Source organism: Strix aluco, chromosome 15, assembly GCF_031877795.1.
Source record: "Strix aluco isolate bStrAlu1 chromosome 15, bStrAlu1.hap1, whole genome shotgun sequence".
Lineage (NCBI taxonomy): Eukaryota > Metazoa > Chordata > Aves > Strigiformes > Strigidae > Strix > Strix aluco.
Window position 1 is genome coordinate 10,701,599 of NC_133945.1, and position 27,984 is coordinate 10,729,582.

The window sequence follows — 27,984 nt, forward strand, 5'->3', positions numbered from 1 at the left end:
GGCAGCTGTGCGCTGCGCCGGGCAGGCAGGCAAGGAAACGGAGGAAAACACTCCGCTGAAGATCAATTCAGACTCTAAAATGCTGACCATAGACCAGGGCAAGTCTGAAACCAGAAAATGCTTTATTGGAAAGGTACAAAAAAACCAGTCACTGCAGCTAAATTTACAGCAATAAATTACGTTGTGGCTGTCAAGAGAAAGTAATGGACACATACACAGGGCTATTCGCCTTACAAACAGGAATCCACATTGCTTGGTATATCAATAATTTATTTTATAATAAAAAAGCAGCACAAAAATAAATATTGAAATGAAATTACTGAGTAACCACAGAGGATAGAATGAGCTGGTGATAAAAAACAACTTAAAACAGAAGACTTCTATCATTAAAAAAATGAAAGCAAGTATCCACCATCTACAGAAACACCCCAGCAGACTGAAATACAGACGAAGGAAAACAAATCCACATTACAAAAGTTTTTCATTTTTGTTTTGTTTCTTTTTTTTTTTTTAAATAAAAACAATCATGACAATGAAGTTTAAATGATTCGAGAGAGAAAAAAAAAATGCCACCTTCTCCTCCTCCCCGGGTCTGAGCCGTCCAGTGGCCTGACCACTCCGCGCTCCCGTGGCACCGTGCCGGCCCTGCCACAGCTGGCCTCCACACCGGCTCACCCGCCAGCACCTCGTCCCCTCCCCGGCCTTCCCCGGAGCTGCGATGTCACCCAGGTCTCTAAGCTTGCGCTTTGCGGTCTCCTCCGGCAGACGGTAGAGTTGGGCAAGAGCAGAGACGCTGACTTGCTTCAAAGGGATCTGGAGCTGCCCTGGAGGGAAAGGTTCCCCACTCCCAGTAGAAAGCACAGCAAACACGTCTACAAGAACAGAGATGTCCCTCCTGGACCCTGCCCAACGCTTTCGTCTTCTCCTGCCTCCCACCCAGCCCGTGGTTCCCACGTCACACTGCGGATGGGGAGCAACCAAAGAAAAGCCAGGGCCAGGGGAGAGGATCCCAGCACTCAAATCCAGAGCCCCCGCTCCTCAGCGGGGCGGGGGGAGAACAAATTAAGAGGGGCAGAGAAGGAAGCCCCAGCATCCAAACTACTGCAGCAAAGAGACAAGCGAGAGAGGTACGGCTGCAGGGAAGCACGGCCAGAGCCGCCTGGGCGACTCTGCAGGCGCTCGCCCTGGGTGTCAGGCTTGTAAGTGCAGGACGGAGAGGAAAAAAAAAAAAACAAAACAAAACAAAAAAAACCCAACAGAAACAAACCGAACCCCAGAGGAATGCAATGCGACAACCCCAAGCTGGAGGGCCCTCCAAGGCGGAGGGTGGAGGAGCTGGGTCTCCAACACGGTCAACAGCTTTCGGGTCATTCCTCCCTCCACGTTACCTTGCAATTCTGATCCCTCTGTGGAAGTTTAGCCAGGACATTTCATTCCCCTCCAGGTCACCACCCAGGGAGCCCTGGACTGGCAATTTCTTTTAATAAAGATTTACAGTATCAAACTTGGAAAAAAAATTATTTTTTTTTTTACGAAAAATCTGTACGATAAAATGTATATAATTATATATTTATATATATATTTCTCTCTCTTTAAATATTTCCACGTGGTCCTTATGGATATCCAATATGGATTACCTACCATGGCTATGGTATCAACAGCTTTAACAACACCCAGGCCTCTTGTTCTTTATCGAGTGACCAGAGATTTAAGTGCCTACCAGCACTAAACTAGCAATCACTTGGACAAGCCTTTGGCACCCTTCCAAGAACTGGAAAAAAAGAAATACTTGGCCGCAAGGGAAGTGCCACGTAAAGATATGTTTCTCAACTCATTCCAACAGCAAGAAGACCCCACGGAACAAAGTTCAACCTCCGTCCCCCTCGGTGCAACTGGTCTGATTTCCCCGGCGGGGGGGTCAAGGGCAGCCAGAGGGTGTTCCTATCTAGCCAGGAATGTTATGGAGCTCTGGAGCTGTTTTAAAGACTGGAAGCATTTGGGCATTTTCAAGTCAACTGGCCTTTTTCATTAAAGTTTTCATTTAAAGCCCCAACAGTGCCAGGAGTCTCCATTTTGCCTGTTTTCGGAGGCACCTGTAAGGTCTGGGAAAGTTTCCAATGTCTGTGAGCTGGAGAACATGAGAGGACCAGGAAATGACAGTAACATCTTTCTCTTCCTCAGCTTCTGCTGTGGGAGTCAATAACTGGTACTGATACACAGGACATTGATCTGCCTGTTCGGAGATAGGGAGGGAGTGGAGGAGAAATGAGGTAACGCTAAGTGTCATCCAAACTCTACGTGTTGGAAAATCACTTGAAGGAAACTCCCTGCTCCCCTCCATAACATGTGGATCTGGCAGGGGTAACGAGCCTTCAGGAAGCTTTTCACTTACACCCTTTCTGGCTCAGTAAGGTCACGGATGTCGATGTTGAGGACTGAATGAGAACCAAGTCTGAGGTTTCTCTTTTCATTAACCTATTTCACAAAGGACCCTCCTGGGAAATCCAGAGACTCCAATGACAAGGTGAAAAAAAAGAAAAAGCAAGCTAACAACTTCTTCCAAAGACAAGTAGGGCTTCGCTAAATTTCTACAAACTTACTGCCATTGAAGGCAAGACAAAGCCTTAAACAACAAATTATACGGGGTGTCAGATGCCAGTTCGCTGTCCCCTTTGCAACAACGGTGGCACTTGATTATTCTCTTTCAGTCCAAAACACTCATGAATTCTCCGTGATCTTTGTTTTCTGTTCTGGAGCCCAAATCCTCTAAGCTCTTCTCCTCATCTTAAACTCCAGCAATCTCATTCTCTTCTCACCTGCGTGACAACAGGCATCGTCCATTCCACAAGTCTCTGACCTGCCCTGCAAAACTCACAGTCCCTTTTCTTTCCTACTTCAAAAAGAAAAAAAAAACAACAACAAAACACACAAACACCAACATAGCTATTTTTTTTTTTTACAGTGACCTGGAAACATTTGTCTTTTCAGTGCTGCTGCGCAACAGCAGAATCTCTCCTTTCGGCTTCCCACCTCCTGCCCATTGCCAAGCCAGAAATCCCTCTCCCAAACCACTGCTCAGAGCCATATGAACGACTTCTCAATCCCAATTCTTCTGTCCCCTACACACACACACCAATTTTCCCTCCTGCCCTCCGTGCGCCTCTTGGGATAATTCACCCATTCCCAAGAGAAAGCGTCAAGTTTCAGGGTCACATTCACACAGGTTGTCTGAACACTGAGGGTTGTTCACTGTACTCTTTGGATCCCAACTTCAGCGCCTGACATGCTATGGAGAGGAAAAGACTCTTCCAGCTCCCATCTGACCTCCCCATAGCCCTTCTCTGGTCAAAGACTGGTGAGCCCAGCTCTCCAGCTGGGATGTTCACTGCTAACCTACCAGTGCTTTTGTCAAAGAGGAGTCTCTAGAACTTCTCTCCTCCCATCTGAACGCTATTGCCTTCTAGTTACACTTCAGTGCTTTAAAAACATCTTTCTGAAATACTCTGCACAAACCCCTTCTCAGAGTGCTGATCCCAGCAGAACTGTCCCACCTTCTCACAGCCAGTTCTGCCTCCACCTGGTAATACTTGCAGCATTTTTTCCTCCTCGTCTCCCCTTCTCCCCACCACACAGCTCTTCACAGCATTTACTGTGCCTCCTTCCCTTAAGCTTCAGGGAATCCAGAAAAAAAAAAGCTGCTACTTCAAGACTGCGGATCATTTGGAAGAAATAAACTGCATAAATATACCCAATTCACAGGCACACCTTAGGGAAGGAGCTATCGGGAAACTTGGGCTTGGAATAAGGAGGCTGCAATGTCATTTTTACAGGCCACACAGGTAATGGGGCATATTAAAATATGTAAAATATATATTTTTCCATATTTTAACAGCATGGATTGAAAACAAAACATTATTCCTAATGGGTGTGGTCAGACCCAAGCATTAGTCTCCATCATCCTCCCGCTCCCATCCACTCACAGCAGGATGAAATCTAATCCAAAAAGCCTATATCCCTGCTCTCGTAATATCAGATGGAAGTGGGGAAGGTAGGGGAGACCTTTCTTACAGGGAGTAGGATGCCACTAAAGGAAATTCTTTTTTCCATACATTCATCTCACATGATGATTTCTACGGTCCATCTGTTTCCTGGCTCTTGAGCATCATTCAAGAAGACTCCGGAGGCTCCTCAGGTATCTTCTCCCAGCTGGAAAGCAGCTGCCCACGGCTGAGAGGGGTTTGGGGAGGCAGGGGGAAGGACGAAGCAGATCTTGCAATTTGTACTGCATACAGAGCTCAAATCCTGGACACGAGAGGTTGATGGAGCCACTGAGTCCAGACAGAAGCAGCCAGTTAAGTTCCCTTTGTAGGTTTGGGCGTTTTTTTTCTTTTCTTTTTTCTATTTTTTGCACTTTTGGAAGAGAATTGTTAAAATGCCAATTCTTGACGTGACCAAGGACTCCGGAACAATGCATAAGAGCCTTTTCCCCTCCCCTCTGAAAGGCTGCTAGTTCCCCCCACCGAGGGCACTAGGACGCTGCTGAAAACGGCACAGAACTGGATGAGATTTCGGCTGATTTCACAATGGTGATGACACTGGTGGTGGCAACTTTGGTCGGGGTAATAGGCCCTCGCGCCACAGTACGAGCAAAGGTCTGGAGTGCTTCGTACTTGGAGCGCAAGGCGTCCAGCTCTAGCTTCATGCTGCTGTTTTCTCTGGCCAGCTTCTCCACCTCTTGCTGCAGCTCAACTCGCTGCCTCTCTAGCTCCTCTTTCTGAGTCACGCGCTTGATGCGGCAGCTGGCAGCGTAGCCCCGGTTCTTCAGCGTGCGCCTCCGCTGCTTCAGACGGATGACCTCCTCTTTGGTGAGACCCCTCAGGTGCTGGTTCAGCTCCCGTACGGACATTGACACGAGTTCATCATCACTCAGCACTGGGGCATTCTCTCCTGACTCCTCCTTTACCTGCAAATACCAACAGCACAGGGGTAGCAGCAACCCTACGTGAACAGATGTTCTGGACAGCGAACAGAGACAGGCCACCCCTCAGCAATATGACACCTCCACATGGACAACACCCCCGAAGCACTGTAGAGAGCATATGCTCCACTAAAACATCTGCGTAAAACATGGCAGAGATCTGAGCACTGCTGTCATCTGGGTTTGGGTAACCCTCTTAAGTCAGAGAAAGCAGTGAGCCTTACACACCCAGTGTGAACTGAACAGTAAGGTTTTTAAGGAGATAAATGTAAAGCAGACTGAAGCCCTTTGTGTTCGTCAGGACCCGGAATTCATACTGAACACTAACGATGACACCTTTTCCCAGCATTATGCTTGGACAGTGCAGCATCTCAAAAGCAGAACAACCACTTGTATGCAGGGTTTAATTCAGCATTTTGTGGCTTTTCATCCAAGTAGTGAACAAAACCAACCCTGCTTGGCTTCAAGGACCACAGCCTAATTAGGTTTTCCTGGTGCACAGGCCAGACTCTGAAGTTACGTGAGAAAGACACCAATGCCTTTTGCCTTTTTCTCAGGCAGGTTTGCTGTCACAATTTTTTTCAGAACCTTTTAAGACATCATCCTTTTGTCTCTTCAGAGACTGAAGGATATCTGGAATGAAGAGCTAAGACATTGGAAAGAAACTCCAACAATGCATGCACAATCCATGCGTAGATCACCACCAAGCTGGTACATCCGAGGCATTTACTGTCTCATGGATCTGAGAGACACCAGCTGGACACGTCCTTTCCCAGTGCCTCCCAGTCCTGAGAGTAGAAGTACCTCATTGATGGGCCTGGGAGCACTGGTTTCAGGATGCTGTCAGTAATTGCTATAGTCAAAAGTCTCTTGGATAGCAACTGGGATACTCCAGCCTTCACACCATTCCAGAAACTTCAGAATTCTTTCTGGTTATCACTGGTATTCTTCTACCCTAACCTTTCCTGTAGATTGTGGGAAATTGTATCAGCACCCATTTGTAAGAGTCTCTCAGAATGAAAAAGAACAGTCATGTACAACCGACCTCACATGCAGCACAGTTCTGCGACAGCCTCCCCTGCCACCCAGCATCGCCCACTCAGCCTTCTTCCCTACCTTTAATGCCTTGTTCGGTTTGGGATTAGTCGTCATAACCTGAGCACAGTCTTCCGGACAAAACTGCTCAGAAATTGCAACTGGAAAAACAAAACAAGATTTTCAGGTTACAGTAGTCTCAAAGATGAAGATAGGAAGAAGATCCAAGTTTGGTCCAAACCCCCAACTTAACCACCATTAAAAGAAACAACCACACAGTTGTTTAAAACACGGGGCTGGATTCAGAGATCAGTTTACCCTGTTCAGATACGAGAAAGAGAAATTTGTGTTGACAAGTGCGTGGCTTTTTAACGCTATAGATCTCTTATTTTGCTATTAACTACACTAAGATTAAGCAGGGAAGACAGAGCAAGGAGGAGGGGAAAGGACACCAGCTCCCATCTGTAAACAACAGTTACACTAACCACCACGCAGCACCTTCCAGTATGCCACCCCTTCTTCTCAAGGGGAACGCAGAGTGCGGCCTCCCAGGCCCAGTCACTCGCTCACCTCCCTCCAGAGGAATCCCAGACGCGCAGAATGGCCTATTAGGGACTGAATTAAGAGTTACCTCCGCTCATAAAAGGCACTGAAAAGCCACAAGACAACAACTCCCTTCATGCTTATTTTGATTATTATTAACCTGGCTTGAAATTGAATCAGCAACCCAGAAAGAAGCTGCCTCGTTTGTAACCTGCTTTCAGTGCCGTCCCCACCCAAAGGAGACGCTACCAGAAAACCCAAACAACAGAAACAAAAGCCCCCCGATAACAAAGCAAGGCAGGAGTTTGCCTCTCCCAACACACCAAGACTGTTGCTTCCCGATCCTCTCGGCCCCAGGCTGCGAGAGCTGACCTGCCTGATATTTCTAGTGACATGGAGGCATGTCCACCGACAGAGAGACCAACCCCTGCCGAGCCGCTGCCCTTCACTCTCACCTTAGCCAGCAACTACACCCCTTCGATCAGTGCCTTGCAGAAAATCCACCTGCCCGCACCTCCACCCGAAGCCTTCGCCCCGCAGTGACGGCAGCACGGCGCTCCACCGGGTACCTACCGCGAGGGAGGCAACCGCAGCCGTGCCACCATCACAGCCTCTGCCGATCGCTCCCCGGCGGGGAGGGCGCGAGGCGCCGGTCCCCCCCGGCGCACGGCGGCTTCGAGGGTTGCACACCCAGCGGCACCGCAGAGCGCACAGCCTGTCTGGCGGGAGTCCTCTCTCTCTCTCTTCCCCCCCTCCAGCCCAGCCCAAACCCTCCCCATTTCCACGTCTGCATCGTGTCACACATCCTAATCATTCATGAAAAATCCAGCCAAAGCATCCCAAGCATGATTCCCTTCTGATAGTTGCCATGGTGACCTTGGGAAAGTAGCCAACCCAGAGACAGTCGCCATGGAAACAGAGAAGCCCAAAAGCAATAATGACTTCAGGTCATGTCTGTGCAAAGACATCACGAGGTCGTCGGAGAGTAAACAAACTCATTCATATCTGCAAACAGGGGGTGGCGGGATTCGGGGGGGTGCAAAGGTGGGGTGTGGGGACCAGTGGGAGCCGTGTGGGTGAAGGTGCTGGCTCAGCCCGCCCTGCTGTCACTTGGATTTTATCAGTCAAGACACCTCATCATCACACGACTTACGTAAAAATCAAGATGAAGAGCATGGAGGGGGGGAAAAAAAATAATCCCGTAAGTGCAAAGCTGCGAGATACTATCCTAGATATTAGGGAGTGTATTTAGGCGCCTCCTCTATTTTTAAGCCTGAGACAGCACAGCTCTCCATGTCTGGAGGAGGGACAAGGACAGCCGCACAGCGGACAAGCCAAGATGCTCCGTGATGAATGGACTACTTACAGCAACTGGTGTGTGCTGCGTTTTCTAGAGCATCACTGAGTCCTTCCCTACTCTCCTCCAGCACCAAACCCCACCCCGGGCACAGCTCCAGCAGCCCCTGCCTCAGTGGGCTGGGCGCCGGGCAGGGGAGCACGTCCCAGCCCCCAGTAGCCGCCCCCAAGGGACGGGGATGCGTCTGTCCTCTGGCTGCTGTCACACTGCATGTTTCGCACGAGGGCTGACCGCAGGCAGGCGGGCAGGATCTCCTGCGAGCACAGGCGCCTCTCCAGACCCCAGCACTGCCCTTTCGCCATCCATCGCTTCCCCTCCGCGCCGGGAGTTCGCCGCCCACCCCTACCTCCAGGCCGGAGGCGCAGACGTAGGCGCTAGCACGGAGGAGGAAGGAAAAAGCTCCTCGTCTCGGCCAAATGGTCCCAGCGAGTTCAGAAGAGCAGAGGAGCTGCCAGCGCGTAAAGGAAAGGGCCGGCAGCCCCCTCCCTGCAGACGCACAGCGCCGCGGGCCGCGCAGGCAGTTGGTGCCATAGTTATGCAGTGAGTCACCAGCTGTTTACAGAGTTTGAGAGCTCACATTCCCACAGCATCAGAAACTCTTCCTTCCCTCGGCATCCCCCCCTCCCTCGCCGCCCCCATCCCTACAAGGAAAGGGGCACGCTGCCGTCCCGCTGGCGGCACTCCGCGCTGCTAAAACCGGAAAAGGAAAGTCAAAAAGGAGGGGGAGGCCGACGACAGACCCGTCACACCCACCAATTACACAAAAAGCCTTTTGATCCTCACCCAGCGCGTCTTCAAAGCACTTTCTACGCCAGCCGATGGAAAAACTGAACAGGGCCGCTTGGCTGCGCGGAGACGGAAAGAAATGTAAAATATCGTGGAAAACAAGAGCCGAGGGGTGAGGTTGCCTTAGGTGGGGGTCAGCGCGAGGGCTCGCCTGTCACCCCGCGCAATGCTCCGGCTCCACGTGACAAAACCCCTTCCAGTCACCTGTTGCTCCGTGTCACCAAAGCAGCATCTCCTTACCCTGCACATTCCTTGGAGGACGGCACAGACACCCTCGCGCTCTCGTGCTGCACGCCTGCCTCCCCCCACACACCAAAACACCCTGGACGGGCCGGTGTCCCTCCGAGATGGGCTGGGATCCATCCTACTGCACCAGGGGCAACGTGCCAGAGCCGCTGCTAGTACAGAGATGAGCAAGGAGGTTCAGGGCACCATCAGGAACCGTGATGCCGGGCCCTATTTAAACAAGGGTGGGAAATTGGGGTCTGCCCTGACCCCAAGGGCAGGATTTGGTAGTGCAAGTAGAAACACTCAAACAGGTTCAAGTCTTACACTCAGACACGAGTGCCAGGGCAAGTCTTATCTCTGCACTAGGTAAACCCACAGGTGTGGTCCAGGCTCCGCTCGAAACCGATACAACAACACTCGCAACCCTCACCAACAGTCCTCCAGGGCCTCGGGCTCCATCTCCATCTCCCCACCTACAAAATCCTTCCCATCAGAACTATTTGGGACTATTCAGCTACCAACGATGAGCAACTAGAATCAGCACGGCACCTTCCACAGTTAGAAGGCAAAACCCCACAAGGAAATCGTAAACCATCCCGCAAACATGTCATATTCAGCAGCGTTCCCTAAACATGCTGCACAGGGGTCTTTTGGGATCCTGCCTGCGATTTGATTATTAGAACCCTTTTAGTCTTTACCCTATTCCTGCCCTTCTTTTCTTAATTGCGTTTGCTGCATCATGTCTAAAATTAGGAGCTCAGCTTTTTGGAACAAGGACTGCATTACATCTCTATTCTGTAAGCAGTACAACGCACTTTGAACGCTACATAAATAAAGCGGTGAGTAGTAATACACCAACTGTAAGGGGCAAAGGCTTTTCCAGCGCAGCTCCACACTTGTATTTAAAGCAAGTGTTTTGACTGTGGGTTACATAAAGAGCCCTTGTAATTCTGCAATAAAGTTACCCATTGACAGCCTTGCTAACGCCCTCTCCCTCTCTCAGACCACTTCTATGCCTCTTGCAGCATCCTCCCAAAAACCTGGAGGTCTCCGGCTGACATCCCAAGCCTGTTGGTCTCAGCCTGGACCGTCTAGAGATCCCCAGTTCCTTTGCTTCGAAAGAAGACGACACCAGAAAGCCTGACTCGGGCAGAGGTAGGACAGAGCTTTCCACACAAGGCTTGCAATTAAGAAAGAAAACATGCCAGAATGAGATTTCAGACTTTCCACGCTACAGGGCTTTCAAAGCGCGTTACGCATTAAGGAATTACTATAAAGTCACTGCCGACACCCGACAACTGCGGATGAACTCGAATTTTAAAACTCTTTCTACACTGAAAGACAACCCTGGCCAGAACATGAGTGCCTGGCAGACAGCCCTGCTGGTGTTTAGCCTCCATCCTCAGACACGTACAGCAAACTGAAAACATGCAACCCTCACCGTCAGCCAGGCCAGCCACGACTTCCAGAGGCCAGAAAAACAGTGTGAGGTTCAAGCAGCAATGGGGATCTCCGCCATCGCGTCTCGATTCAGCACCGACAGTTACGCAGGGAATACTCTACTCATTCCCAAATGCGGCGATTTAATTCCCAGGCAGGTGTTTTAGTTAAATTTCTCGTTTATCCACAAGTTATCTGCAGCTCCAAAGCACTAGCCAAACAGATGTGCCTACCAAGGATAACATCTGAGCTGACAGGTGAAGGGAACTACAGATGCTTACATCTTCGTCGCCGTGCCTCTGCCGCTCGGAGGCACGACACGGATCTCCAGCACATTGCTGCATGGTAGGCAGAGCACCATCCCCCCCCCCTCATCATTCAAAAAGCCATTCTCCTGCTCTGACAATCTTCACACATCCTGTAAGGCAGACTGACGCTTGTCACTCATTTGTAATGAGAGCGGGGAGGGACGGGCTGATGGTGTGAATCAGAGAGTAGAAGCATATGCGAGGCAATATATTTGACATGAAGAGAGAGAAGACACAAGGAGGGGGTGAGTCACTGTTTACTGTTCTAGAGGAGCTCCACGCAGCCCTCACCCAGCTGGCCAGCTTTCCATTTCCCTTATGGATCGGAACCAGCATCCAGCAGCAAAGAGGAGATTCAGGAACCTTCAGAGCGCATTTGAGAGCTGCCAGGACACAGCTCTCTGAGGCTCTCTCTGGGGAAGCCTGGACACGGATCAGACAGTCTTCAGTGGTTTGGTAAACAACCTAGTCAGATGCTGCAGAGAGCCCGTGGTTAGGGAGCAGAGGATACGGAGCACCAGGAGGGTACACTTGTGTGTCACCTCAGAAACTTCACGGAGGAGGTGGCTGAAAGGGAAAGGTATGCGGCAGCCAGCCCCGGTACTGACAAGCATACAGCACTTTTCCCATCACGCACTTATAAAATGCGGTGACAGAGCTACACCAGAACTACGCCTCAGCATCACTGGCCCAGAGATGCATCTCCTCCAGACAGCCACGCTGAGCCACCAAGCAACAAATAACCTGCTTGGATGCACAGTCGGATCCTGGGGCAGAGCTGGGATTGGGATTCCTAACTTCACCGCTCCTGACCCCACATGCCAGCCATTGAGTCGGACATCTTCACCAACTGCTAATAATGGAACGTAACGGCGTGGCTATTCAGGGTCCTGCAATACCGCTAAGCAGCGGGATTTGCTACACAACCTGTCCCTCCACTCAGGGGCTTAGTGGCAGGGTAATTGCTCTCCTCACTGCCTTCCCCCCCCACCCCAGTTCTTGTGTTGATGGTCACAGAGCACGGCATCGCTTGTGCTTGCTTCATGCTTGCAAGACTCTCTGCCCGAGTTTGAAGGTAGCCTGAAACAATAGCTCAAGACAGAAGTGGAAACTGCCTGTTCATCTCTACAGGGTGCTGAGCCCGAAACTTCCTGATAATTGAAAGTGCTAGCACCGCTCAAGTATTTCACAGCTGGATGTTTACAAAAATGATCAGCAAGTGAGCTTATCCCAGAAACCCTGACTGCTGCGGGGGCCAGCGCTCCCAGCTGTCCTTTCTTCGCTTCCCAAACATCTCACACAGCTAGAGATTTTCAATACCAAGTTCTGCAGCGCATTCCACGCCATTAATCATCTTCCAATGTTGATGGAAATAAAAGCGTGTCAAACCGATCTGTATTTTTCCCTTTCAGGAGGCACAGAGCAGTACCAAACTCCTTGCTGCAACAGATTGCCGAGACGGGCGACGGCGCAGAAATGACATAAAACATGACAAAGCACGCTGCCCTTGACAGGCAAGCAAAAAAAAAAAGAAAGCTAACAAATTTCTGTCTCTGGTTCAGAAACACTTGCGAAGCAGGGTACGAGCCTGGCGCAATACAGCCAGGAACATCTAACGCAGCTCAGGTGCAAAGCCCCAACAAGCTCAGAGCCCGCAGAAGCAGGCAGGGCGTCCTGACGGCGAGAGTCACCGCATGCCCCAATCTTGCGGCATTCGCCCCGTTGCTGCCGGCCCGTCCGGCGAGGAGGAGCGGAGTTAACTCCGGTGCCGCGCAGCCCTGCGAGCTGCCATTGGGCAACCGCGGCGTCCATCACCTCTAGGAAGTGACTGCACGAGGAAGGCTTCTCCGCAGGCAGCACGGCGTACACACACGGAAGGAGAGAGGGAAAAGCGGAGGAACGCGCGCCCGTTTCGTCAGTGAGAAAAATCACAAGGTAAATTCATTTGCTGGTAAAACCCTGACAGCACCAACGGCGCAACGTGCAGGGCTGGGGTGCAAGGCTGCGCTTCTCGACGGACAGGGCTTATAAAAACTGAAAGTGCAAGAAAAAGGCGTGCAGCTTTCCCGGGAAACACTTTCCTCTTACCAGCTCCCCCCGCCCTCCGTGGTCCCAGCTCAGCTTTAGGACTACGCTGGCGAAGGAGGGGGTGGCCAGGTGAAAGCAAAAATGGAGGCCTTTCCCTTTTCTGTAACAACTTTGCCCAAAGGGGGCTCGTTCCTAATTTGAGACCTCATGGCCTGCTTTCGGCAGAATCTGTAAAATAAATCCTCCACGGAGCAGCCCGCGAGGGAGGGGAGCGGGCTCTCAGTCTGAGGAAGAGGAGGAGGAAGGAGGTCTTTCTCAAACAGACCCTGACACTCTGTGAGAGTTCAGAGATCTCAGTTCCCCTCGCTCACGGCCTGGATGTTTCCCCATCTTATGCCACTGCCTTCACCAGGAGCTCGGAAGAGGTTCCCCCACCCACCCCATTTCTGACTAAATCCCCAAACCGCCCCGCGCCCACCAGACAGTCACGCGGCAGCGCCCGCTCCCAGAACGTCACCGTCCCCTTTCCTCCCACCGACACGTCCCGGGGCGGCCGCAGAGCGCCCCGCTTTCAGGGCTTCCCCCTTACACACTCATCCCTCCCGCCAGCTCCGGGACCAGCCCAAACGCACCACACGCCTTCCCTCTTCTGACCCAAAAAGAAGCCGTGCTCGGGGGAGATAAGCCCCCCGCTCAGCCCCGACGCCCCAAGCCCATCCGATGGGCAGCGCGGAGCCCGGCCAGCGTTTCCCACCGGCGGCTGCTCCCGCCCGATAACGCGGGGCGGAGAGCGGCTCACCGAGGCCGCCACCACGCCCGGCCACCGCCGCTGCCACGCTGCCCGGCACCGGCTGCGCCCCGGCTCCCTCCGTACTACAAAAGCTGCTATTTTTAGACGGCGGAGCGCGCGGCGTCACAACAGGTTTCCTCACATGTATTTTAAGAACCATTCAAAGGCAGAGGCAGGCTGCACGCTCATCCTTGGGGGGAAAAAATAAAAATAATAACAAGAGAGAGGAAAAGCATCGCCCAGGCGCAAACCCACCGTCCCCTCCCGAGGGGGACGCCCGAGCCCCGCGTCCACAGGGGTGCGGGGGGAGACGCCGGCCCCGTCCCGCGGGCGACTGAGCGACGCCGGCCCCGCGCTGGGTTCGGGTGTGGGGAGGGGGTGGGGGTGGGGTGGGGGGGGTGTGACCGCGGGGCCCCTGCCCCACCGCGGCTCCCCGCTGCGGCCGGGCCGAGGGGCCGCTCCCCGGGCCCCCCCCACTCCCACGCCGCGCTCCCCTAACGCGGAGATGTGGGGTGAATGGGGGGGTCTGGGGGGGGGGGGGGGGGGGGGGGGTGTCCGCCCCTCACCGCCGCCCCGCCGGGGCCCACGTGCGCGCCGCCCGGCCCGGTGCGAGGGGCGGCGGCACCACGTGCCCGGCGCGGTGGTGACTCAGCACTTTTACCTCAGCCGCCCCGCCCAACCGGACACGACCGGACCCAACCGGACCGAGTCGGACCGGACCGAACCTCCCCCCCCCAACCTCCCCAAACCGGTGGGAGCGGCCGAGCGGCCACCCCCCCCCTTCTACCACCCGACAGCTCCAACCCAACCCCCCCACCCCCCCGCCCCCGCCCCGCCGCGCCCAGGCGGCTCCTCACCTGCGTGCCGGCGGGAGCGCGCGCGCGCGCCCGGGGCGGGGGCGGCGGCGGCCGCGGGGGGGGGGGGGGAGTGGCGGCGGGGGGCGACGGGGGTGGCGGTGGCGACGGCGGCGGGGGCGCTGCGCGGCTCCTTCCCTCCCTCCCTCCCTGCCAGCGAGTCCCGCGGACAACAACAAGCGCGGGGCGGCCCCCTCCCCCCCGCCGCGCCGCCGACCAACCAGCGCCCCCGCCGCTTCCGGCATGGCGCGTCACGGCGCGCGTCACCCCCGGCCCGCCCCGGCGGCCGCGCGTCACCGCCCGGCCCCGCCCGCGCCGTTCATTCATGGGGAAGGGCGCGGGGAAAGGGCGGGGCCGCGGCGCCGCCGTCACGTACCGCCCCCCCACACCCCACACCCCCTCCGGCCGCGCAGGCTGTACAGCGCCGAGCACCGCGCCCCGGCGCCCCCTCCCCACCGCCGGGCCCTCCCCGCCCGCTGCGGGCCCCTCTCCGAAAGGTCCCGCTTGCCCGGAGCAGCCTCCATGGAGGAGGAGGAGGAGGAGGAGGAGGAGGAGGAGGAGGAGGAGGAGGAGGAGGAGGGGAGGGCCGCGGCGTGGCCGTGGGGTCCTGCACCCTCATGCGTGGGGGGGTTCGCAGTGGGTCGGAGCATGTCTCGGGCACCGTGAGGCCCTCGGAGGGTGCTCAGCGGCTATTTTGGTCCCCGGGGCGCAGGAGGTGGCTGCTAGCCGGGCTTGCCCTTCTCTGCTGGCCACCGGACCAGCTGTCACCCCAGCACTGCCGGGCCCCACAGCCCCCCGAGCGCTGCAGCAGGGCCAAATCCTGCCCCAGGGCCAGATCCTGAGCCCAGTCCTTGCGATTTCCTTGTGCAGCTGTGAGAGCTGCCAACACAGCACCCTGACCCCAATGATGTGAGCGGCATTTCGGACCCCGCGATCATCCAGCAATGATGAAAATGCATCCAAAAAATGTAATAACACAGGCGGTTGACGGAACCCAGTTGCCTCCATTGAAACTGGGCTCCCTTTGATTTTTCTCATGTTTGTAACTATATTAGAAAGTCTGTGTTGGCCCCGTGCAATTTGTGCTTTCCAGCGTCGAGGCCAAATATCCTCGTTGGAGCAGATCTAAGGGCCATAGTTGAGTCTTTCAGTAAGATCCCATCTTTCACTGCTGCTCCCTTCACACAACACAGGCTGCAAAACGTGGGGAGCCCCGCATCTGGGACAGCCTCACAAGTCCACGCAGCCAGAGCAAACCCTGGCTGAAGAATTTTCGGCTAGGGCAGTGTGAACGTAGACTATTACAATCCTTAGCCAACAGCAGGGGGATGGTGTCCCTCCAGGTTGTTGATTTAGAACCCTGGTTCAGGCAGATGCACCTCCCTGCTGTTAAGAACCCCCCCCCTTTTTTTTTTTTTTGCACTGAGCTAATGAGGTTGGTTAAAGCTCCCAGGCAGTGGCACGAAGCCTGGGCATTTCATGCGTTGGCCTTCACCACTCCCAGATTTTCAGACTCTGGTTGAAAACCTGTCCCAGGTGCTGGGACAGGGTGAGCTCAGGGCTGGAAGGCAGATTTCAGCCATCGCTCTGGTCCTCACTGATGTCTCTGAGACCCTCATCTGATCTGATCTCATCTCTGAGATCTCATCATTCCTGATGTCTCCAGATCTCCTTTGCATCCTGGAGGGTTTCTGGTGGCTCAGAGAGCCAAGACAAGCAAGGAGAGGGGTGCTGGTGGTGGATGCCATCCTGCATCATCCAAGGGTTCTCCCTGAGACAGACACGAGACATTGGTCCCCGAAGGCAGGAGGGATGGGCTGGCTGTGTCCTGGGTGGGGGTCTCACCCTCTGTGGTGACAACCCAACACATGGGGCTCACCAGAATTGAGGTCTCTGTCTTTGCAACAACATGGGTTTGACAGATCCCATATAGTATGGGGTAGGGTGGGGTGTTGTGTCACCTGAAATTCTGTTTCTGGGTGAATTGTCCTGTTCACAAGAGCTCTTACTTTTTGTTTTCATTCCCTGGGGAAAGCAACTCTGCTCCAAAGGTCTGTTGTCCTTTGCTGCTGACCTTTAGACTGCAGTGGCCTTTGATAGTAAACAACGAGCAGCTCTCCAGTCCCCTGAGAGTGGAAAAGCCTGGGCAGGGAGGGTGCAATTACATACAATTGTTAACCAGATGAACAGGAGTGCAATGGGAGAAAGGACCGCTGGTGAAAACCTGCATGAAGAAAGGGATTTGTTTTGGGAAGTGTGGGGTTTTGCAGGTCTAGCCCACCCGTTGTGTGCTCAAAACACACCCAGCATCACGATTCCCTGAAGCCACAGTGTAGGATTCAGCACAGGCACCTCTTTCACGCTGCTCTGGGTAAAGTCCTCTCGCCCTAAAATTGGGTAGAGGCACTAATACTCTGGGTTTTGAGACCTTGCATGCATCCAGGCTGGGGAAAATCTAAAAAATTGCTAATCTCTCATATTCTCCACCTTGGGGCTTTCAAACAGCATTAAGTGTAGATAGATATATTAAAAAAAAATAGTAATATAAAGCACACAAATCAGAGGAGCAAGCGGCTGAGAAGTCGCCGGAGAGGCGTGTGTGGAGGCGCGGCTACTAGAGAGGAGCGGTAGGAAGGAGCTGGGCGTCTTGTAGGGTTTTTACGGTGGAGCAGGCAGAGCTGCAGCGGCTGGGAGCCCTGCCTGCTGCCTGCCTGCCTGCTGCCTGCTGCCTGCCTGCCCGCAGCCACAATGTCAAGAGGAGACACGTGTATGTAAGCGCCTGGCATGGCCGGAGCGGGGCCCAGGCAGGCCGGGCAGGGGGGTCCCGGGGCGCGATGCCTCCCCGTGTCGGGCTGGGGACCCCCCAGCTGCAGGCGCTGGCTGTCCCCCCCCCAAATGCCCCTGCTGCAGGGTGACATCGCGGGTTGGCCTGGCATGAGCATGGGTGCATGGGCTGGTGGCATGCCGAGGTCCCCGGGGTTCGCATGACAGTGCTTGCCAGCCACGGCGGGTGGGTGCTGCCACCCACGCGTGGGGAAGCGACCGACGATTGCATAAGGCTGAGGTGCTGCGTGGGGCAGGCACTGCCGCTCAGGGGTGGCTTCGGAGCCAGGCCCTGGCAGGTTGAGCCATTTTGGTGCTGGAGCTGGGGGAGGGCTGCCGGGGAATAAAATCTGCTTTTGGGGGAGAGCCGTTTTGCTGAGCTTTTGCAGATTGCAGGGCGGAGGTGAGTGGGGTCTGAGCACCTATGGCTTGGGTAGGAGATGGAGAGAAGAAAGTTGTGACTCTTATTTAAGGTGCTGAGATTGCTCCTTGCACTCAGCAGGAGCATGGGGGTTCTCCTTCCCTTACAGTACCGGAGATGTTTGCCTGAGCGGTTGTTAAAATCAGATTTTATCAGTGGGAGGCAAAGACTGACAGCATATTCTCTGCCATCCCTCGCCCAGCCCTCCCTGGGGCTAAAACCTGTGACTCAGGGCTTTGGTCGATGGCAGAGGATGCTCGGAGCAGAGGATGCTCTGCACCCTGGAGCTGCAGCTCCCAGCACCATGGCTCTGTTCTCATGGGCAGAGGGAGCTCGGTTTTACGTGCAGCTTCCAGAAACGCTGCAGCCCATAAATTACGACCTGGGAAAAACCTGAGGGGCTGCTCTGCCACCCAAGAGCAGGTGGGGTTCAGGTGGATGGCACTTTGTCCCCTGGGGCTGGCAGAGAGTCATGTGGCAGCATCTCCCTGCACTCCTGCAGGATCAGGACCACGCAACCCGGGCAAAGCCATCCTTGCTGTATGCATCTTAGCCGAGGGTGCAGACATCTCGGTGCAGGGTGCCAAGGTGGGCAAGCTCTGCCTGAACCTTGGGTGTCGGGAGTGGGGAAGCCATCCTCAAGGCTTGGGCCAGTTCTCCCCCTCCAACTCCTTCACGCCTGCCTCCATCTCCCCCTCACTCCAGCACCAGGACGATGAAGTCGTACCAGAAGCTGACGACGGCGGTGCCGCAGCCGGCGGCGTGCCGGGTGGAGGAGGAAGGGGCCGCCCCGACGCCCGCCGGCCACGGGAAGCTGGCCCCATGGTGGGTGGGCAGTGGGCTGCTGGTGGCCGCCGTGCTGCTGAGCGCTGTCACCGTCTGGGTACTGCGTCAAGTATCGGGGGGCTGGCCCGGACCCATGCTCCCCCCCAAATGTCTCCTGGTACCTGAAAGCAACCGCGTTGACTGCTACCCGGAAAGGCACGTGGTGGTGACCCAGGAGCTCTGCGAAAACCGGGGGTGCTGCTTCATTGAAAGCTCCCCACCGGCAGCAGGCAAGCGCGGTGTGCCCTGGTGCTTCTACCCCCCTGACTTCCCTAGCTACACCCTGGAGAGCCTCAACCAGACAGCACTGGGCATGGTGGGGTTGCTGGTGCGGAGGGAGAAGGCCTATTACCCCCATGACATCATGAAGCTGAGGCTGGAAGTGAAGTTTGAGACAGACACCCGGCTGCACATCAAGGTGAGCTTCTCGCTGGCTGCCTTCCAGAGCTTGTGACTGCAGTCCTGCACCCTCCATCCCATAGGTGACCATCCGTTGCTCAGACCAAGTCTAGAAGCTACAGTGCTCCAGGCGTGCCTGTATGTGGCCAGTGAGCATCTCCAACCCTTTGCCCTCTTGCTTTGCTGGTCTTTAAAGCGTGTTTTCTCCCTTTTGCAGATAACAGATGCGGCCAACCCACGGTACGAGGTTCCCCTCGAGGTTCCCCAGGTGATGAAGAAAGCGGAAAACCCCATCTACAGCCTGGATTTCTCCCGGGACCCCTTTGGGGTGCTGCTGCGGCGCAGGGCAACAGGGACAGTGCTGTAAGAACCCACCTCCTCTGCATCCCACAGTGGGGGGCGGGGGGAAAGCTCATCCCACCCTGGACAGGCTCCAGCATGCTTCCTGGGGGCTTTTCCTTAAGGAAAACCACACTGTGGGATCTCCAGCCAATAATTACTCTTCGTCTTCATTTTTCCAGCCGTGCTTATGTGGGGATGTGGCAGCACATGGCTTCCTGACCCCACAGGCTGGCTATGTACTTGCTGTGTCCATGGCAGGGCTGGGTGGGATCAGCACCTCTCCAAAAACCTCCCAGTGCCCTAATTGCTCACCAGGTCGTACAGCAGCCAAACATTGTGCAAATCCCCAACATGTCACCAATAAGGGACCTGGTGACTTGGGGAAACAGCCACCAAAGGGTTGTGGCTTTGGCTGTTTCACCCTGATTTTGGGTTTCCCTGGCTGTCCAAGCTACAAGGACACCCAGAGTTCCAGGCTTTCTGTGGAGAAGGACTGCAGGTGGTTTTCTGTGCTGCTCTCAGTCACCTCCATGGCTTTGCCTACACTAAGCTGTTGGTGAGCACCAACAGCCGGTCGATGTGTGGCCAGGATGTTTTGGGATCCCATCGTTTCCTCCTCCTTCCCATTTGCTGGTGTCTGTGGTCTGTCCTTTACTTGGGAGCTGTTTATCAGTGACAACAGGCTGAGAAACCCCACTGCCATATTGCCTTGGTGGTTAATAATAACCTGCATGGAAACTTCTGGTGTCAAAAGAAAGGCTGTGCTGTGCTGGGTCAGGCTTGGGCTGTGCCTCTCATCCAGCCAGACCCAAATTTGCTGCCTGGGCCAAGGTGCTGGGGCTGAATGCAGGGTGGGACATAAGCTGCTGCACTGGCCTTTGGGATGCTTTGAGAGGCAAGGGGTAAATTGTTGATGGGCAAATGGATCCCAGTGGATCCCAGCATTCCCTCTTGACCCTCTCTCTCTCTCAATGTCACCTCGGCAGGCTCAACACCACTGTGGCCCCCTTGATCTTCGCTGACCAGTTTCTCCAGATATCCACATCACTCCCGTCCAGGTTTCTCTATGGGCTGGGGGAGCACCGCAGCACCCTCCTGCACAACCTGGACTGGAACACCCTCACACTGTGGGCCCGTGATGTCTCTCCCACGGTACCATCTCCCCACTCCCCGCAGGGGTGCAGGGGGTGAGGACAGGGGTACTGCTCTCCAGTGCATTGGACAAACCCTGGGAAAATGTGGAAGGAGGATGGGCAGCAGTCCTGGGAGAGGCAGGGGGTGGTCGAGGCCGGCAGGCAGATATGTGCCAGGAAGGATTTCAGAGCAATTGCAAAACGCTTTTGGCACTCTGAGGGCCCTGGGTGTTTTCCGCTCCACCCTGCTGCTCGTGCAACAGGTTGTGGTGAGGCAGGAGGTTTCCCCCTTGCCCAGCCCAACTCAGTAGCAGCCTCCAAGCTGCGAAGAAGAAGGAGCCTCCCATGGCCTTCAGCACCAGCTCCAAAACCATCCTCATCCCTTACCTTGTCCTCCACAGAGGGTGACAGATGCCTGGTTAGGTGGTGGCAGCAGATGCAACTCAGGGCCATTTATTCACCCCAGTTGACACAGGGCTCTCCAGCTTTGCCTGGGAGCTGCTCTCTCACCTGGCACCTCCTCTTTGCAGGAATCGTTCAACCTTTATGGTGCTCACCCCTTCTACCTGCTGATGGAGCAGGGTGGAGATGCTCACGGGGTTTTCCTCCTCAACAGCAATGCGATGGGTAGGTGTCCCGGGGGACCCCGGGCCAGCTTGTCCCTGGAGGAGGACCCGGCAGGTGGGGACAGATGGGAGCTGCTGGAGAAGCCAGTTCGGGAACTTGGGGTGAGAGGAAGCCGTAAAAGGGAAAGATGTGGTTTGATGGCTCCGTTATTGAGCATAGCCATCTGTTTCCTGGCTACAGCGAGGCTCTTTAGCAACTGCTGAGCAGTTTAACCACATGCCCAGCTGCCAAGTTGCTGTTGGAAAAGCAAGTCCCTTGTGTGCGGGTCCGTGCCCGTTCCCTCTCCACCCGAAACGGCCTTGCCCCCAGGCCCAGCAGCGTGGCATGGCTGGGGCGCAGCCGGGGATGCTGTCTGCCGCCCGCGCTCTTCCCAGCTGTGCTGCGCCGGCTGCAGCCATGGGATCCACTCGTGTGTGCCAGCTGATAACACAGCAGCTCCCGCGGGCTCCTGCCATGTCGGGGACCGCACTGGCGACCACCCGTCCCTCCCAGCAGCCGCCGCTTGCAGCCAGCTGGGACAATGCTGCGCACGCCGGGGCTCTCGTAGCTCCAGCTGCACTTGGCTTTATTGTGGTGATGCTCCCGAGGAGGAGCTCACAGGAGATGCAACCACCTGAGCTGAGGTTCGTGAGCTCAACTGCGTGAAAAGCCCTTCCCAGGAAAGCCCTTGCTCCCACATGCTCACTTGCACAAGTAGCTCTTCATTCACTTAGGAGGAGATTTTGGGGGAGGACATGAAGGAAAGCCCTGCATGTGCTTGGTCTTTAAGTGGAAGCTGGGAGAATGGCGCAGCTTTGGGCTTAAGGAGCAAATTTTTAAGATAGCGAGCCCTCTCCCCATGTAAACCAGCGCTCTCCCTGGGCTGTGGTGATTTAAGCTTCCAGATGCTCATTTAGCAGCTGCTGAGTGCAAGGCAGGGATTTCTCCGTTCTCCTGCCCAGGCTGAGCATTACCTGTGGTGCTGCCTTGCCGCCACTGTGGGGGTTGGGGTCTGGGCATTGCTCCCCAATTGTGACTGTCTTTTTCTCTTCCCCCACTGCCCACCAAAAGAGGTGGCCCTGCAGCCTGCTCCAGCCCTGACCTGGAGGACCATCGGGGGGGTGCTGGATTTTTATATCTTCCTGGGGCCCGATCCCAACATGGTCATCCAGCAATACCAGCAGGTGATAGGTAAGTGTCTGCGCCCCAGCGTGGCCACCTGCAGGCACCTCCCCCATGCCCCCATCCCTGTCTCACCCCAGCTTCACCACTGTCTCCAGCCCTCCCAGCTGGGGAGGGGTCAGTGGTCCCCAGCCATCCCATTCCCAGCCCTCCCAGCATGTCAAGGGTCATCAGTCACCTCCTTTTTCCCATTTCTCTTCCCATCCTTTTGAGACGCCCCTATCATCCAAGGATACCCCATCCATGCTCCCGCTCTCCCACTGTAGGTTTCCCAGCCATGCCTCCCCTCTGGGCGCTGGGCTTCCACCTCTGCCGCTGGGGCTACGGATCCAGCAATGAGACCTGGCAGACTGTGAGAGCCATGAGGAACTACGAGATCCCGCAGGTAACCCCTCACACCCGTAGAGGCTGGGTCCGGGCTCTGTCACCCATCCCTGAGCCTCTGTCCTGCAGGATGCGCAGTGGAATGACATCGATTACATGGATGGGTACCGGGACTTCACCTTCGATCCCCAGAAATTTGCCTCCCTCCCCTCGTTGGTGGAAGACCTCCACAAACACGGGCAGCACTACGTTATGATCTTGGTATTTCCCCTCCTCTCCCCCTGTGCTGTCTTTGTTGCAGATCTGGGATGTAAGACGTAAGGGATGCTCATGGTCCCAGCTGATCATCCCCAGCCCTGGGGATTTTTGTCCGAGGCTGGTCCCCAGTGCTGGGCAGGCAACTGTAAACTGTCACTGGAAATCCCCCTAATGCAGGGACTGTGGAGACACGGGCCAGGTTCTCGTGCTGTGGTCCTGTCTGCTGTGGGAGTACAGGGATGCCCCCGTCCCCCATGGGTGAAAGAATGGAGGAACTGTGGGTCAGGCTGTTTAACTTGTGGGTGCTCAGCTGGGGTGCCCCCACATCCCCACAAGTGCTGGGATCTCATGACCTGGCTGTGATCTCACTTCTTCCCTCCACAAGGAAAGGGGGTGTGGATTCTGCTTGCTGGGGGTGGTGGGGACTGGGGGGTTCTGGGGAGGGAAAGGTGGGGTTCCCTCCCTATTGAACTTCCCGTTGTAGCCCAAGCCCATCCGTGACCCAACATTTCTTGCATAAACATGAGTTTTCTTGTATTTGTCCCCCCCTCCCCAAAACGCCCTAACGGGTCCTGGGGACTTGCAGAAGTGGCATTTTAGAAAACATGCGTGGAAGTGTTGAAGCAAGTTTCTGTTCCCTTTGGGGGAAACAGCCGCCGTCTATGGGCTCTGGCTGACCCCGTCTGTGTTGTCCTCTTCTCTGAATCACACCGGTCTGGCAGGGGGAAGGAGCCACAGTCTGCCAAGAATGGCACTAACCCTCTGCTCCGTCCCCAGGATCCCGGCATCAGCAGCACCAACCCTCATGGCTCCTACTGGCCTTTCGATGAAGCCTTGAGACGGGGCTTGTTCCTCAACACCACCCAAGGGCAGCCGCTCATCGGGCAGGTGAGGAGCTGCGGGGGGAAATCCCAGCCCCGCAGGGTTGTGCAATAGCATGGTTGGGATTTCATCCCTCACACTGCGGGGAAAGCCAAGCGGCCAAGGGACCTCTCTGGAATGGTTGCCAGAGCCTGGCTCAGCCATTGGCCTCGTGTGTCACCTCCTGGTGTCTCCACCGACCCTGGGAGCCAGCCCCTGTCCCAGCGGAGGAGCCCGTGGGAGTCATATGAGCTTAACGGAATCGGCAGTGCTGCCCAAGGCCGGTCATCTGATTTCTCTCCCTTCCCATTTCTGGGGTGAGGGGAGGTTGTCTGCAATGGACACACGCCTCCAGATCTGCTCCACAGCAGTTCCCTCCCAGTTTGTGCCCCCCGGCTGTTTGCTCCCACCAGCTCTCCCTCACCATCTACGAGGAGGAGGCTTTCGATGTAGCCTGAAAAAATGGGAAAAAAAGAATTGGCTAAAATTCCTGGAGTGAGGCAAAGCATGGAGAAATCACAGCTCTTCCCTGACATGCCCTGGGCTAGGTGGTATCAGGGCTTGTGCATGCAGAGGCAGAGCAGCCACTCCATCAGCTGCCACTGCCCACCGGGCTGTGGGGGAGTCCTTGGCACCCCAATGCTCCCGGGTACCATGGTGGCAGGAGGGATGCTGTGCATGCAGCATCCAGGACTTGAAGCAGTCGGCCTGGGTTTATCTTCTGGTTTATTGCCTGTTTCACCCCTGGTCCTTCAGCATGCTCACAGCCCTGTGGCACCCCATTCCCCATGGCGACCCCTCACAAATCACCTGCTTGCTGAACCCGTGGTTTTGTGGTGTCCCCGCAGGTCTGGCCCGGCTTCACTGCCTTCGCAGACTTCTCCAACCCGGACACACACCAGTGGTGGCTGGAGAACCTGCAGCACTTCCATGCCCACGTGCCCTTTGATGGCCTCTGGATTGTAAGTCCCTCCTTGCCCTGGGTGACTCCCTGCCAGCAGCTCAGCTGGCACCCAGTGTGTGTCCTGGCAGGACTGTCTGTCCCTCAGATGCAGCTTTTCCAGGTCTATTTACTAATCCCCAAAACCTTCCCCTTGAAATTGCTCCACAAATGCTTAGGACATGAATGAGCCATCCAACTTCATGGATGGATCAGAAGATGGCTGCCCCCAGGGAGAGCTCGACAGCCCACCCTACACACCGGGTAAGGAGGGAGGTGAAATGCAAGGCTGTGCTGGTGGGTACTGTGTGCTTTGAGATCGCTGGCAACAGAGTGTGATGGAGGAAAACCATTTTTTAAGAGACATCATGTCTCTGTTTCGCACCCTGAATGTCTCCATCCCTACTCGCGTGTGCTGGTATCTGTGCCCAAGCCTTGCACAGTTGTTGGGGCTGTGTCAGGGTGCAGGATGGGACCATCTACAGGAGCTTTCAGTGCTGGGTTGGCAAAAATGGCTGGTCCTTGCATGTGGGAGGGCTGACCCAGAGCCAGCAGGTGTTGGGGGTGGGGGGGCTCTGTGTCCCCTGCACCTCCCACCAGCGCATGCCAACGGAGGCTCTCCCTCCCGGCAGCCGTGCTGGGTGATTCCCTCTTTGCGAAGACGGTGTGTGCCTCAGCGAAGCAGAAAGCCTCGGTGCACTACAACCTCCACAACCTCTATGGGCTGATGGAAGCCAAAGCCACAGCGAGGTACCCGAGCATCCTACTTCCCACTGGCCTGGGCATGGGATGGGACAAAATCCTGCTGCTCAGGGCCGTGTAGGGAAAGGACAGGGATTTGAGTGCTTGACCCAAAGGGAAGATACTCTGGCTGCTCACAGCCTCCGGATGGGAATAACCTGGCAGAGGAGGGGAGCTGACACCACTCTGGGAGGGATGGGGGTGTGAGGCTGGTCCTGGCACTGAGCCTTCGCCGTACTGCTCAGGCTGACCCTCCAGCACTGCAGGGCTGCCGTGGGGCTGGACCTCTCCTTCCACCATTGTGGGATAAGGCAAGCTCCTGGGGGGCTGCTCTCACCTCCTGCCTCTGGCTCTCCCTGTTGTTTTCCAGTGCCTTGATCCAGATCCGGGGGCAGCGCCCCTTCATCATCTCCCGCTCCACCTTCCCCAGCCAGGGCCGGTACTCAGGGCACTGGCTGGGCGACAACCGGAGCCAGTGGAAGGACATGTATTACTCCATCCCAGGTGGGTGGCACGGGCTGCACACAGACCCCTCCCTACCAGCACCCCAGCTTCATTGAGCTTTCTGCTTGTTTGGAGACGTCTCTGAAACTCCTTGTGCCCCACTGATCATCCCTGCCCTCAGGGCTGCTGAGCTTCAGCCTCTTCAGCATCCCGCTGGTTGGGGCGGACATCTGCGGCTTCTCTGGCAGCACCTCGGAGGAGCTGTGCACCCGCTGGATGCAGCTCGGTGCCTTCTACCCCTTCGCTCGCAACCACAACACCCAGAATGAGAAGGTCGAGGGCAGCGTGCTCGGTGGGAGGCACCCCAGGGGTGGGATGCAGGATGTGGGATGCAGGATGTGGGATGTGGGACAGGGGATGTGGGATACGGGGTGGGGGATGTGGGATGGGGGATGTGGGATGGGGGATGCAGGAGGTCAGGGGAGGTGGGGATGCCTGATGGGGCTGGGGATGGGGGGGCTGCTGAGTCCCCGCATCTCCCCCAGGCCCAGGACCCAACAGTGTTCAGCCCTGCAGCGAGGACGGCCATGAGGAACGTGCTGCTGACCCGCTACTCCCTCCTGCCCTTCCTCTACACCCTCTTCCACCGTGCCCACGTGCAAGGGGACACTGTCGCCCGGCCCTTGTTCTTTGAGTAAGAGCTCTGCTGGGAGCTGGGGAGACACTTAGGCTGGATCATGGAGAAAGCAGCCGATCTGAGCGATGTCTCCATCCCGCCGCAGGTTCCCCCAGGATGTGGCCACCTTGGGGCTGGACAGGCAGTTCCTGTGGGGTCGGAGCCTGCTGGTGACACCGGTGCTAGAGCCCGGGGTGGACTCAGTCACGGGCTATGTCCCCCGAGGCGTGTGGTACGACTTCTACACGGTGAGGAGCACTGCAGTGCTTGGCTGAGGGTTGGATGGTCCCTGCTTGTACCTCTCAGGACTGAGGGTGGAAAGCCATGGCTGAGCCCAGCAAGCCCCACTGGAGGAAAGGGTGGGGATGGCTACTGCCCAGACCTGTGCCCGAGCCCGTGCCATGCCCCTGAGCCCCTCACACCCATGTCTCTTGCCTCCTGCTCAGGGCTCCTCAGTGAACAGCAGTGGGGAGATGATGAAGATGTCGGCTCCCCTGGATCACATCAACCTGCATGTCCGGGAAGGTACCGTCCTGCCCACTCAGGTGAGCGCCCACCCATCACCTCCCTGGGCTCTGTCCACAGTATGTGTGTCCCCTCCAGCACCTCAGCTCCTGGACCCCCCTCCTGGGTGCTCACAACCCTACAGCACCCATGTCTTTGAACCCCAGAAACCGGGGACCACCAGCAAGGTGACCCGAGGGAATCCCCTGCGCCTCATCGTGGCCTTGTCCCAGAGTGCCACCGCCTGGGGGGACCTGTTCTGGGATGATGGCGAGAGCCTGGACACCTTGGAGCAGGGAAGCTACTCCTACCTGGTATTCAACGTCACACAGGTGGGATGTGGTGGGGAGGGCAAGGGGAGTGGGGTCCTGTGGCACCCAACCACATTGAGCTCATGTCACCCCCTCCTGCAGAACATCTTCACCTCCATCGTCCTTCACACCAGCAGCGAGGCCACTGAGGTCACCATCGGCACAGTGAGCATCTTTGGGGTGCGGGAGCAGCCCAGCAAGGTCCTCCTGAATGGCCAGGAGAAGCCCTTCTCCTACCTGGACAACCAGGTACAGCCCCATCTTGGGGTGCCCTGTCCTGGGGGTCCCCATCCTGGGAGTGTCCATCCCTCCTCCCCCAGCCCGTGTCACAAGGTGGCTGAGGAGGTGGGTGAGGACTCTGGGGTGTCTCTCCCTCCATGTTGGGGTTCTGGGAGAGGGGAGCTCAGCTGAGCTGGGTAGGGAAAACAATGCATCCCCCCAACTGAGGCTGTACCCCAAAATGTCTCCTCTCATCCCACAGGTCCTCACCGTGAGCGACCTCGGCCTCAGCCTCAGCCAGGGCTTCTCCCTGCAGTGGCTGTGAGTGGGGGGCCACGGGGTCACCCCCACCTTGCCGAGACCACCCGTCGGGAGATGCTCGATGCTCCAGCCCTTGAGGCCGGGACACCACCACGGAGGAGGCGATGGGGACTGTCACCTGCCGCCATGTGGCCCCCCACCAGCACGGCTGGGGATGGGGGGTGCAGAGTGGGGGCTTGGCTGCCGGGTGCCCTCCGCCTGGTCCCGGGTGGGTGGTGTGGGTCGAGGTGTGGGCACCTGTGGTCCCCACTGCAATAAAGGCACGTGGAGAGCTTGTCCTGGGAGTGTGATGTGGGGACAGGGGTGG

General features: G+C 56.2%; 2 protein-coding genes across 7 annotated transcripts; one reads left to right on the plus strand and one right to left on the minus strand.

The window, feature by feature from the left end:
• Positions 1 to 103: 103 nt before the first annotated feature.
• Positions 104 to 14,421, minus strand: MAFK (MAF bZIP transcription factor K). Of its 4 annotated transcripts, none has more exons than XM_074841479.1 (3): positions 14,351 to 14,421; positions 6,095 to 6,174; positions 104 to 4,963 (listed from the first exon to the last, which is right to left on the minus strand). In XM_074841479.1, exons 2-3 carry the CDS (start codon positions 6,128 to 6,130, stop codon positions 4,529 to 4,531), a joined length of 471 nt encoding a protein of 156 aa, XP_074697580.1. In that variant the 5' UTR covers positions 6,131 to 6,174; positions 14,351 to 14,421; the 3' UTR covers positions 104 to 4,528. The 4 variants fall into 4 exon arrangements, with proteins under 4 accessions (XP_074697580.1, XP_074697581.1, XP_074697582.1 ...); XM_074841480.1 differs by lacking the exon at positions 14,351 to 14,421 and adding an exon at positions 8,260 to 12,350; XM_074841481.1 differs by lacking the exon at positions 14,351 to 14,421 and adding an exon at positions 7,130 to 7,151.
• LOC141930515 (lysosomal alpha-glucosidase-like) lies at positions 12,519 to 27,953 on the plus strand. Of its 3 annotated transcripts, none has more exons than XM_074841478.1 (20): positions 12,519 to 12,610; positions 18,297 to 18,834; positions 19,033 to 19,178; positions 20,144 to 20,309; positions 20,821 to 20,917; positions 21,968 to 22,087; positions 22,345 to 22,463; positions 22,532 to 22,663; positions 23,438 to 23,548; positions 24,370 to 24,483; positions 24,641 to 24,725; positions 25,094 to 25,211; positions 25,573 to 25,706; positions 25,828 to 25,979; positions 26,192 to 26,340; positions 26,429 to 26,570; positions 26,769 to 26,867; positions 26,994 to 27,158; positions 27,240 to 27,386; positions 27,619 to 27,953. In XM_074841478.1, the coding sequence occupies exons 2-20, from the start codon at positions 18,307 to 18,309 to the stop codon at positions 27,679 to 27,681; spliced, it is 2,787 nt and encodes a 928-aa protein (XP_074697579.1). In that variant the 5' UTR covers positions 12,519 to 12,610; positions 18,297 to 18,306; the 3' UTR covers positions 27,682 to 27,953. The 3 variants fall into 3 exon arrangements, with proteins under 3 accessions (XP_074697579.1, XP_074697578.1, XP_074697577.1); XM_074841477.1 differs by lacking the exon at positions 12,519 to 12,610 and adding an exon at positions 16,991 to 17,114; XM_074841476.1 differs by lacking the exon at positions 12,519 to 12,610 and adding an exon at positions 17,094 to 17,118.
• Positions 27,954 to 27,984: the final 31 nt, after the last annotated feature.